This window comes from Rhinopithecus bieti, unplaced genomic scaffold, assembly GCF_001698545.2.
Source record: "Rhinopithecus bieti isolate Rb0 unplaced genomic scaffold, ASM169854v2 scaffold_11938, whole genome shotgun sequence".
NCBI classification, from domain to species: Eukaryota; Metazoa; Chordata; class Mammalia; order Primates; family Cercopithecidae; genus Rhinopithecus; species Rhinopithecus bieti.
The window spans coordinates 72,384-84,638 of record NW_016806961.1 but is presented as its reverse complement, the minus strand read 5'-3'; the positions used below and the strand labels follow the sequence as shown (position 1 = coordinate 84,638).

General features: G+C 50.8%; 2 protein-coding genes across 3 annotated transcripts in view; one reads left to right on the top strand and one right to left on the bottom strand.

The window, feature by feature from the left end:
- PXN (paxillin) overlaps nucleotides 1-12,255 on the bottom strand; it is a 56,740-nt gene that overhangs the window by 25,053 nt on the left and 19,432 nt on the right. The gene's annotated exons all lie outside the window — the stretch shown is intronic.
- Nucleotides 2,473-2,943, top strand: LOC108534001 (ATP synthase subunit f, mitochondrial). Its single transcript, XM_017879050.1, has one exon. It carries the CDS (start codon nucleotides 2,506-2,508, stop codon nucleotides 2,770-2,772), a length of 267 nt encoding a protein of 88 aa, XP_017734539.1. The 5' UTR covers nucleotides 2,473-2,505; the 3' UTR covers nucleotides 2,773-2,943.

Here is a 12,255-nt window from a genome sequence, read left to right as displayed (position 1 = left end):
GCCTCCACCCCCACCCCATCCCTACTGCCTGCCGGGAAGTCACAGCTGTCTGAGAAGCCTGTGGCTTTGAACCCAGAATCGCGACAATAGAAGGAACTGCCCAAGCTCCACAGTAGCTCCCAGAGGAACCCAGGAGAGAGCAGCCTCTGCTCCTGCCACGGAAGCTCTGACCCCAGCAGAGTGCCAAACAGGGATCCAAAGACGGGGCTGTGAGGCCAGAAAGCAGCTCAGGAGGGGGTGAGGAGTGGAACAACCCTTCCTGAGCATCCACCAGGAGCCCAGCCTTGCAGGCCCATTTGTTGCCAGGGATTAGAATGCGGACACCCAGAGCCGCCCCATGAGGCCCCATGAGGACAGCGCTGCCTGACTGCAGAGATTACCCATGTTCTTCCCAGGACGCCCCACAAGGAGAGGAATGATCGCTTTCAGCAGCTGTCCCTCCTCTGCTCGTCACCACTCTCCACTCCCACAACACACATCCCCAGAGCCCCCAGAGGAAGCCAAAAATGCAGGCTGCTGGGTTCCGCTCTGCCGCTGCCCACTCCAGGTCTCCGGTTCTCTTTTCTCTCTGCCTCCTCCTCACCCTGTGCCTCAGGAGTGGTCTTGAGCTACGGAGGAGCCCCTAGTGGTGGTAGAGAGAGCTCAAGAATTCTGAGAAGGCTGGTGCACTCCATGTTCTGGCCTAACTTGTTGATGTGCAAGGCCGACGCGCTCAAGTGCTTTCCCCCTGTGCTACGCTGCTGATGGGCCCATCTGAACCCCAGGATGCAAGATGGGCCTGCCCCAGGAACCAATCTCTGACCTCACACAGATGACATCAGAATCATTAGGAGACACACAGGCAGACAAGGGACTCCACTGTAGGCACCGAACCAGCCAACAGGGGACAGTCAGCAAGACAGCCAGCCTAGATTTTCCAGCCCACACTCAGCCTAGCTGTTCCCTTCAATGGACAGCCACATGTCTCACCCAAGCACTTTTCCCAATGAGCAAAAATGTAGGCAGTTCCATGTCTTGTACTGCTGTTTTTACCTATTCTGTGTCTGGGCGCAAGAGGCCTCCAGAGGGCACAGCACGCTGGGGAAACACAAGTCTGAGCATAGAGCTATCCTCAGCCACTGGTTCTCGACCCTGACGTGCCATCAATCAGCCATGAGGTGTGCCACCAGTCCCTGGCTAATCATCATAAGGTATGGACATCTGCAACTGATTTTTTTTTTTTTTTGAGACAGGGTCTCGCTCTGTTACCCAGGCTGAAGGCTGGAATACAGTAGCACGGTCTCAACTCACTGGTCTCCACCTCCTGGGCTCAAGCGATCCTCCCACCTCAGTTTCCTGACTAGCTGGAACTATAGGTGTGTGCCACCATGCCCAGCTGATCTTTTTTTTTTTTTTTGAGATGGAGTCTCACTGTCACCCAGGCTGGCATGCAGTGGTGCCATCTCAGCTCACTACAACATCTGCCTCCTGGGTTTAAGCAATTCCCTGCCTCAGCCTCCCGAGTAGCTGGGATTACAGATGCCTGCCACCACGCCCAGCTAATTTTTGTATTTTTAGTAGAGACAAGGTTTCATTATCTTGGCCAGGCTGGTCTTGAACTCCTGACCTTGTGATCCACCCGCCTTGGCTTCCCAAAGTGCTGGCATTACAGGCGTGAGCCACCGTGCCCATACCCCAGCTGATCTTTTAATTTAATTAATTAATTAATTAATTAATTAATTTGGGACAAGGTCTCACTCTTTCACCCAGGCTGGAGTGCAGTGGTGTGATCATAGCTCACTGCAACCTCAAACTTCTGGGCTCAAGTGATCCTCTCACCTCAGCCTCCCAAGTCATGAGGGCTACAGGTAAATGCCAGCATACTTGGCTAATTTTTCTATTTTTTGTAGAGACAGGGTCTCAGGATGTTGCCGGGGTAGCCTGGAACTTCTGGGCTCAAGTGATCCTCCTGCCTCAGTCTCTCACAGTGCTGGCATTATGGGCATGAGCCACTGCACCTGGTCATTGCTTGCATGCTTATGTGCTTATGTATATATGTATGTATACACACACACATATATATATGTACATACATATACACATACACAGAATTTCACTTCTGTTGCCCAGGCTGGGGTACAGTGGCATGATCACGGTTCCCTGCAATTTCTGCCTCTTGGATTCTAGCAATTCTTGTGCCTCAGCCTCCCAAGTAGCTGGAATTACAAGCATCTGCTAACACGCCCTGCTAATTTTTGTATTTTTAGTAGAGATGGGGTTTCACCATGCTGGCCAGGCTGGTCTCAAACTCCTGCTGGTCACTGCTTTTACTCTGGAGAAAATAAACTGAAGTGGGTTCAAGATGGCTCCATGACCATCAGCGCCACCCACATGTGTTCCAATGCATTTACTTGAGTGAAAGAAAGAGCCAGGAGTGCACAGAATGCCAGACACACCCTCGGTGTCATCTGAAGGCTATGTCCTGACAGCGCACCATTTGAAACCACTATCGACCAGGACTCCAAGATGGCGTCAGTCGTACCAGTGAAGGACAAGAAACTTCTAGAGGTCAAACTGGGGGAGCTGCCAAGCTGGATCTTGATGCGGGACTTCAGCCCTAGTGGCATTCTCGGAGCATTTCAAAGAGGTTACTACCGGTACTACAACAAGTACATTAACGTGAGGAAAGGGAGCATCTCGGGGATTACCATGGTGCTGGCATGCTATGTGCTCTTCAACTACTGCATTTCCTACAAGCATCTCAAGCACGAGCGGCTCCGCAAATACCACTGAAGAGGACATGCTCTGCACTACCCCCCGACCCCATGACCTTGGCCTGAGCCCCTCCGTGAGGAACACAATCTCGATCGTTGCTGAATCCTTTCATGTCCTAATGGGAATTAACCTCCAAATAAAAGATGACTGGTAAAAAAAAAAAAAAAAAAAAAAAAAAAAAAAAAGAAACCACTATCATAGATGGTCACAAGTGCTGAGAAGTGGGGGAGGGGAGGGGAGTCAGGCCAGCTGCCCCCAGAGTGCTCCCCAAGCTGACCCTCAGTGACCCTTTTGCCTCCCTAGAAGTGTCTACATCATCCAGCCCTGGGTCTTCTTGGGCACACAAGTTTTGGAAGTCATCTGCTGATTTCAGGGCTCTAGGAAATGATGGGGGCCCTTGACAGCTGGTGTCCCCACAGAGAGTTGGCACCTCCTGAATAAGGAGTGGTCTCAGGAGGCCCATCCCATGCACAGAAGCTCCAAGTCTCATCTCAGTCCCCCCACCCCACTGAGCTTTGTAGGCTCCCCAGGCACAATGGTAGGCAGCACGTCTGACCCGACCCAGGGCCCTGGTAGGATGGTATCACTGAGCTACAAAGGAGGAATGCCCCCGGCCACTGTCCTGAAGAGGGCAAGGCCAATTTCTCTGGAGGCCCGGAGACTTGCCAACTCTCCACATGGGGAAATCTGCCTCTTCCTGGACAGGGAGGAAGTAGATGGAGCTGCAGAGTCACACTGGGAAACCACAATAGAAAAAAAGAGAGAAGATATTTTCCTGAAACAAAAAGCACTCAGGGAGACCTCTGGGCTTTCAGCCTGGCTGGTGGAGCTCACATGTAGGGATATCAAGGTGCAGGGGAGAGAGAGAGGGTACGAACAGAACTCAAATGAGATCACGTTATAGTTAGCCTGCAAGAAGCCCACTAACCCCAAAGCTGAGGAAGCAGGCCAAGCAAATGCCAAGCCTCATGGGTAAACTGAATGGAGGTGTCTGTGCCCGGGGGCTCGTGCAGCAGAGAGGGTTCCAGCGCTCCAATGAGGCTTAGCTGGCCTGGCCTCCCTCCACTGTGCCCAGCTGGCTATGCCAGGGACTGATGGGAGAGGGGGTACACACCTTGCCCCTGGTTTGGATTTTATTGCAGAAGACACTCTGGGGCTCTGCAAATCCAGCCCAGCAGAGCCAGATAGCAACAGCAGTACATGGCAGCAATGCCCAGAAACACCACACAGAAAGTCCCCACATACACACATGGAGCATTCCAGAAGGTTGTTTGGAAGTTGGATTTTGAGCTGTGGAGAATGTCTTCTAATAGAAATGATACTCTGAGGGGAAACCTAGGTGACTGTTTAGGTAGACCATTTACATCACTAGCTCCAGCGGATGCTAGGTTCTGCCGTATATGCAGAGACTGCTCTCTTGCCATAAGGTGCCAGGGTGAACCCCATCATTTCTCCTTCAGACAGTGACTGCTCTGTGCCTGGCTATGTATGGGGAGCACAGCTGTCCTTGGATGCTCCTAAGCTAAACTTCCCAAGGACAGCAAATCCCATGCTTCTGCCCCCTAACAACTGTGCTGCAACACAGGGAGCTTCGTGGCCAGCTGGGGAACCTCTGACGGGAACCAAATGGTCAGGTGGGGCTGCTCCTTCTCCTCCTGCCCATCTTTAGGTTCAGACAGGAAATGGCCACCAAAAAAGCCAGGGAGCTGAGCAAGCGCCTGTCCCACTACTGCCCTTTCAGTGCTACTGGTTTCTCTTTTTTAAAAGGTGGAAGCTTCTGCCGGGTGTGGTGGATCATGCTTGTAATCCCAGCACTTTGCGAGGCCAAGGCCAACGGATCGCCTGAGGTCAACAGTTCCAAACCAGCCTGGCCAACGTGGTGAAACCCCGTCTCTACTAAAAATACAAAAAAATTAGGCCGGGCGCGGTGGCTCACGCCTGTAATCCCAACACTTTGGGAGGCTGAGGCGGGTGGATCACGAGGTCAGGAGTTAGAGACCAGCCTGGCCAGCATAGTGAAACCCCATCTCTACTGAAAATACAAAAAATTAGCCAGGCGTGGTGGTGGGCACCTGTAGTCCCAGCTACTCGGGAGGCTGAGGCAGGAGAATGGCGTGAACCCAGGAGGCAGAGTTGCAGTGAGCTGAGATGGCGCCACTGCACTCCAGCCTGGGCTACAGAGCGAGACTCCGTCCTGGTACATCACCAGCACACAGCCAGGCATATCATTAGTGCCTATCTCACCAGGTGACAGATGGGGGATGAGGAGCTATCCCACCCACAAAGCTGACATCCCTGATTGCCCCACCAGAGCAGGTCATGCCCAGCACTGCAAGCCACAAGCAACCACAGAGAAGGTGCTCTGATAGGTGTCAGGTAGCCTGACTCTCCCACAGTGCCTCTAGAGTCATTTGTTAGGACACCGGGACCAGACCATCAGACTGTAAACAAGATCTGGGCTAAAAAACTGAGAGGCTTTGCAGGACCCAACCAAAACAGCAATCTCTCTCCCTGGCTTTGAAGCCATTCCCAAGTTCAAAGGGTCACCAAGCAGATGCATCTGGAGGCCCCCGCACTTGTGGTGTGGGAAGTTCAGTGCACAAGCCAACGGGAAGAAGGGCACTGCTGATCCTCCCAGGAGTCCAGTCCAAAGACCGGCATCGCAGCCCCACAGTGCTCCCAACAATGCAAGTGCCAAGAAAGGAGTCCAGGGATGGCCCTTCTGAAGTCTCCGCCTCCTAACTCTGCCAGAGCATTCAGCCATTGGAACATCAACACTGGCCCGCCCAGGACTGACTCCAGAGGCCCTGAGTGTCAGGCTAACAGTGCCCATCGACTCAGGGTGGCCTGCACCTGGCCCCACAATCCACCCTCTTCCTGCTGACTCAGTTCGGCTCCCCACCCCTGGAGCAGAAGTATTCCACATTCTCTTTTCTTCCCTTTCTAAGGGAAAGGGAGGAAGACAGTCCCCCGAGGGAGCTAAACTTGACATCAGAAGTCTTAATCTGGCATCTAGAGATGACCCTCCTGGGTATCTGTGGACTACCTGAAATTTCACTCTCATGTCCCTACCACACTACTCTGGGGAGAGATCCCAATAGTCATGGTCCAAAGGGGTTGGGAATCTCAAAGAAACCACGGTCCTGGGCAGGCCTGACCGTGCACCACCCTGCCCCTGTCAGCTCAAGGCTTGGTCCTTTGAAGACAAGTCTGATCACTTGGGGCTGAAGCTGCCTCATCTTCACCTCAATCCCAGGTGATTGGAATTTCTAGAAGGGGACCCGCCTGGGCACTGACTCAGGCAGCAAACTCCAGCAAAGCCACCCCAGTTCAGAGGACACAAAACAGATGTGGCCTCGCTTGGGTATCCAAGGCAGAGCCACCTGCACCTATCTCACATACCTCCTCCCAAGACCCTCCCTTCGACGCTCTCACTGGGACAGCCTCACCTTTACTAATGACAGCTCCAATCGCGTTCACAAACACATAGTGCACATGGGCACTATGCTGGGCATGGGAGGGGCCAAGATACAATGCCTGTCCCCGGGGAGCACTGACTAGCAGGAGACTGTCATAAATGAGGGGCAGAAGGCCTTGAAAGAGGCAATGGGCCAGGAGGAAAGGGGAGGGGCTTTCCAGGCAGAAGTGGAAAACAGCCTGGGAAAGTGCCCAGACAGAGGGGATGGGAGCTCAGAGTGCAAGTCCCAGCTTGATGGAAGAGGAGTCAAGGGCTGAGGGCCGGCTGGGGAGTCTGGACTTACAAGGGCAAGCCACAGAAGGAAGGCGGTCAGCAGTGGAACAGCAGGACCAGGCTTGTGCTTTACATCACTCAGGCAGGGGAGATGAGAGAGAGGCAGGGATCAACTGGAAGAAGTTGCAATACTCTACATGAAACCAGGTAAAATCAACGTTACCTGGAAACTGAGTGGATATGGAGAAGGAGCGAGGAGTGCAGGATGCCTCCCACGTTTGTTTCCTGCGGGAGGGATGGAACAGCCACCAGATGAGACAGGGAAGAAGGTCTGCGGCAGGGGTCAGGTGATGACGGTAACAAGGGATCAGGAGTCACTCCAAAGACAGGCAGAGCCACAGGGTTCCCTGAGCCAGGGCTCAAGGACTGTTTTCTCTGGCCAAGGCACCTATCTAAGTAACAGTTTGTTAAATTATATGGTACCCTTCTCCTGAACATAAGTTGTTCTCCCTGTCTGGCTTTGGGAGAACTTCAGGAAGTTGCATGCAGCCTGCTCTGGGAATTCTCAGAGTGCTCAGGAAGACTATGGGCTCCCTTCCTCTGCCTGCTCCCATCTGCACTGAGTCTGCCTCTGAAATTCAAATACAAAGCCAGCCCCATCTCTGACAGCCCTCCTCCAGGAAAAAGAGGGGTCAGGCTAAGCAGGTTATCAGAGGAACCAGATCCTTCCTGCCACATGAGCATGCAGCGCACCCCTGGGGCCAGAGGGCCCAGGACACAATCTCAGGCCCCAAACCCTCATGGAAATGCCCTTCAGAACTGACCCACGGCCCCAACCCCAGCTGACCAGAGAGAGACTTTGCACAGATAAAGCTCATCTCATGGCCAAGTGTGGTGGCTCATGCCTGCAATGCCAGCCTTTGCGAGGCTGAGGCGGACGGATCACTTGAGGTCAGGAGTTTGAGTCCAGCCTGGCCAACATGGAGAAACCTTGTCTCTACTAAAAATACAAAAAATGGCCAGGTGTGGTGGTACACACCTGTAATCCCAGTTACTCAGGAGGCTGAGGCAGGAGAATTGCTTGAACCTGGGAGGCAGAGGTTGCAGTGAGCCGAGATCATGCCACTGCACTCCAGCCTGGGCGACAGAGCAAGACTCGGGCAAAACAAAAACAAAAACAAAAAAACCCCACCTCATCTCACTGTAGGATAACAGATGCCACAGAGGCCAGCCCCATCTCAGCTATCGTAGCAAGGTCATCCTCAAAAGGTCATTCCAATGAGGATGCAAAGCCTAATAACAGTCCTTGACCTTGTGGCTCAGGATAAGTTTGATTAGCTTGAAAGATCCAACTGGACACAGGGCACCAAATCACTACCAATGAACTAAACACACACACACATCCTCCCTCCAGGCCTCTGCATGAGTGAGCTATTCCCTCTCCCTAGACCTCTCTCCTGTCTTCTTTACCAGGCTAAATCCTTTCTAATCCCTTGAGACTCATAATAGCTTAGTTTATCTTCTTCAACAAGAGGGTAAAAAGGATCCATCCTGCCTACCTAGAGAAAAGCAACGTGTTGTTTTATGCTGGGAAGGCCTCTTTCCAAAATCTTATCATAGAACGACCATTTAAGTAAAGGACAAAGGTTGGGGCCTTTTCTAAATGTTGAGGTTCTATTTAAACACACAACAAAGGGCTGGGCATGGTGGCTCATGGACTACAAGTCCAAACATTTTGGGAGGCCAAGGCGGGACGATTGCTTGAGGGCAGGAATTTGAGACCAGGCTGGGCAACACAGCAAGACCCTGTCTCTACAAAAAATTTTAAATAATTAGCCAGGTGCTATAGCACACACCTGTAATTCCAGTTACTTAGGAAGCTGAGGCTGGAAAATGGATTGAACCCAGGTGTTTGAAGCTGCAAGTGTGCTATGATGGCATCACTGCACTCCAGCCTGGGCAACAGAGAAATCCTATCTCTTTTTTTTTTTTGAGACGGAGTCTCACTCTGTCGCCTAGACTGGAGTGCAGTGGTGCGATCTTGGCTCACTAAAAGCTCAGTCTCCCGGGTTCACACCATTCTCCTGCCTCAGCCTTCCAAGAAGCTGAGACTACAGGTGCCCGCCACCACGCCCAGCTAATTTTTTCTATTTTCAGTAGAGACAGGGTTTCACCTTGTTAGCCAGGATGGTCTCCATCAACCCGCCTCGGCCTCCCAAAGTGCTGGGATTATAGGTGTGAGCCACTACGCCCGGCCAAGAAATCCTATCTCTTAAAACACACACAAAACAGTGTCAGTTTAAGGTACCATTTCCTCCAGGAAACCCTCCCTGACTTTACTCCCCTATAAAGGGTTTGAGGCTCCATTCCTTTGAGTTCCCAAAGCACTGTGCAATTCTATGAGAACACATCTCAAGCTGGTAGGAACTGTCTGCCTAAGGGGCCATGTCTCACAGCCTAGGAATAGCACGGTGTGGGTAGGGAGTATGCCTATATTCATCTTCATCTGAGCATTGACCAGAGCCTAGCACATAATACGGGCTCCATGGATGATACCAAACAAATCAACAAATGACCCACGCCAAGCTAGTCTGCTGCTGAGATCAGCCTTGCCACTTCAGCTCATGCCGCCTCCCAGTCCTCCCTAAGAGCTCACTATATGCAAAGCCCAGTGAGGGAGAGCAACACAGGAGCACAGGGCCCGAGTTGTTCCTACTCTTCTATCCCAGAATGTCCCATCTACTGTGATCTAGTTGCCATCACCCCTCCCCAACCAGCAAAACTCCTACCCTAAAATAAAAAAATAAAAAATAAAAGGAATAGTCCACAAGATTTTGTGGCTGGAGCACAGCCCCCGTGGGTACTTAAGGTTTAAACTCACTGGGTGGCCTATCTGGCTTCCTTTGTGGGTGGGGAAGGGGAGCTCCACGAGGTGGACTCAGGGCATAGGAATGAGGCAGCTGGGAGGGAGTCGAGGCCTGGGACTGGGTGACTCTTTGGTGCTGGGGAAGGAGGAGGAGGGGCATCATGTAGCAACAGAGCAAGAAGGAATAGGAGTGTGGCAGCCCCAGGTCCTGCAGATCTGGTCACACCTCTCCCCCATGGAGCAGAGGAGGTAGGGAACGTGAGATGGAATGTGTGGATTTTCTCAAACGTGCATCACTGGAATGTGTCAGCAACACCAAGCATGGGGCTGTGTAGCCCAGAGAGACTGACAGCATCGATTATGATGACTGAACCACAGATGGGATGAACCACAAAGCACGCACAGATTAGTGAGGCTGAGGGAGTTCACAGGCAGGGAAACCAGCCAGGGAGGAAGAAGACAACACGTTCTCAGACAAGAATGGGAAAAGGAAGGGAAGAAAAGAAAAAAAAAACAAAAACAAAAACAAAACACAATGTTTTCCCAACATTTTTGTTAACTTCTTTAGACTTTAAAAGGCCTTTGGCCGGGCGCGGTGGCTCAAGCCTGCAATCCCAGCACTTTGGGAAGCCAAGACAGGCAGATCACGAGGTCAGCAGATCGAGACCATCCTGGCTAACATGGTGAAACCCCGTCTCTACCAAAAAATACAAAAAACTAGCCAGGCGAGGTGGCGGGCGCCTGTAGTCCCAGCTACTCGGGAGGCTGAGGCAGGAGAATGGTGTGAACCCGGGAGGCGGAGCTTGCAGTGAGCCAAGATCCGGCCACTGCACTCCAGCCTGGGCGACAGAGCGAGACTCCGTCTCAAAAAAAATAAATAAATAAAAGGCCTTTAAAAAAAAAAAAAAAAAAAAGGGCCGGGCGCGGTGCTCAGCCTGTAAATCCCAGCACTTTGGAGGCCGAGACGGGCGGATCACGAAGGTCAGGAGATCGAGACCATCCTGAGCTAACACCAGGTGAAACCCCGTCTCTACTAACAAAATACAAAAAACTAGCCGGGCGAGGTGCGGGCGCCTGTAGTCCAGCTACTCGGGAGACTGAGCAGGAGAATGGCGTAAAACCAGGAGGCGCGAGCTTGCAGTGAGCTGAGATTCCGGCCATTGCACTCCAGCCCGGCGCAGAGCGAGACTCCTCTCAAAAAAAAAAAAAAAAAAAAAAAAAAAAAAAGAATGCTAGAAATATTAATATTTGTGATAAATATAAAAGGTGGACTACATAGCATGGGCTTCATAATATATGTAGAAATAACACAAAAGACAGGAGGGAAATGGAAATACACTGCTCTTACATTACACATGAAATGGTATGATTCGAAGGCAGACTGATTAATTTAAACCTGCAAACCATAGAGTGACCACGAAAATAATCAAACCAATGAAGTATAGCTAAATAAGCAAAGAGTGGAAATAAAATGGAATCCTAAAAAATACTCAATGAATCTAAAACAAGGCAAGAGGTCAGACACAATGGCTCACACCTGTAATCCCAGCACGTTGGGAGGCCAAAGCAGAAGGATTGCTTGAGACCAGGAGTTAGAGACCAGCCTGGGCAACACAGTGAGATTCCATCTCTACAAAATAAAATAAAATAAAAAATTAGGCTGGGCACAGTGGCTCACGCCTTTAATCCTAGCACTTTGGGAGGTTGAGGTGGGCAGATCACTTGAGGTCAGGAGTTTGAGTCCAGCCTGGCCAACATGGTGAAACCCCATCTCTACTAAAAATACAAAAATTAGCTGGGCAAGGTAGCGCATGCCTGTTATCCCAGTTCCTCTAGAGGCTGAGGCATGAGAATCACCTGAACCTGGGAGGCAGAGGTTGCAGTGAGCCAAGATCATGCCACTGCACCCCAGCCTGGGGGACAGAGAAAGACTCTGTCTCAAAAAAAAAAAATTTAGCCAGGCCGGGCACAGTGGCTCATGCCTGTAATCCCAGCACTTTGTGAGGCTGAGGCGGGCAGATCACGAGGTCAGGAGATCGAGACCATCCTGGCTAACATGGTGAAACCCCGTCTCTACTAAAAATACAAAAAATTAGCTAGGCATGGTGGTGTGTGCCTGTAGTCCCAGCTACTCAGGAGGCTGAGGCAGGAGAATCACTTGAACCCGGGAGGCAGAGGTTGCAGTGAGCCAGGATCATGCCATTGTACTCCAGCCTGGGCAATAGAGTGAGACTCTGTCTTAAAAAAAAAAGAAAAGAAAAGAAATGAAAAAGAAAAATGTAGTCGGGCATGTCAGCACATGCCTGTAATCCCAGCTACTCGAGAGACTGAGGCAGGAGGATCACTTGAGCCTAGGAGTTTGACACTGTAGTAAGCCATGGCTGCACCACTGCACTTCAGCCTGGGTGACAGCAAGACCTGTCTCTACAAAAAAAAATTTTTTAAAAAAAGAAGGCTAGAAAAGAAGAAAGAATAAAGAACAGATGGCACAATGGAAAATGAATGTCAAGATGATAGACTTCAATCTAACCACACTGATAATTACTTTAAAATTTAAAAGGTTTATATACTCCAATTAAAAGGCAGAAATCGTCAGGCTGGGTAGAAATGCAGTATTTAATACATGCTATCTACAAGAAACACACTTTACATATAAAGACACAGATAGATTCAGTGTAAAGCAATGGGGAAAGATATACCATGCAAACACTACTATCAAGGAAGGCAGAGTGGCCCTTGGAGGGAGCCAGCTGGCAGCTGCCACTGAGCTCTGGTGTGCCCTCGCCTGCTCCCGACTTGCCACTGTTTGCCCTCACCCCAGAACAAGTCAGCTAGGAAGCCACACCATAGCTATGGCTTTCAAAGCCATCTGTGGAACTAGAGGTGGCAATTTATTTATTTATTTATTTATTTATTTATTTATTTTATTTTTTTTTTTTGAGGC

Excerpts from the sequence above, each read along its gene's own strand:
- LOC108534001 (XM_017879050.1), top strand. The coding sequence starts at position 2,506 with ATGGCGTCAGTCGTACCAGTGAAGGACAAGAAACTTCTAGAGGTCAAA.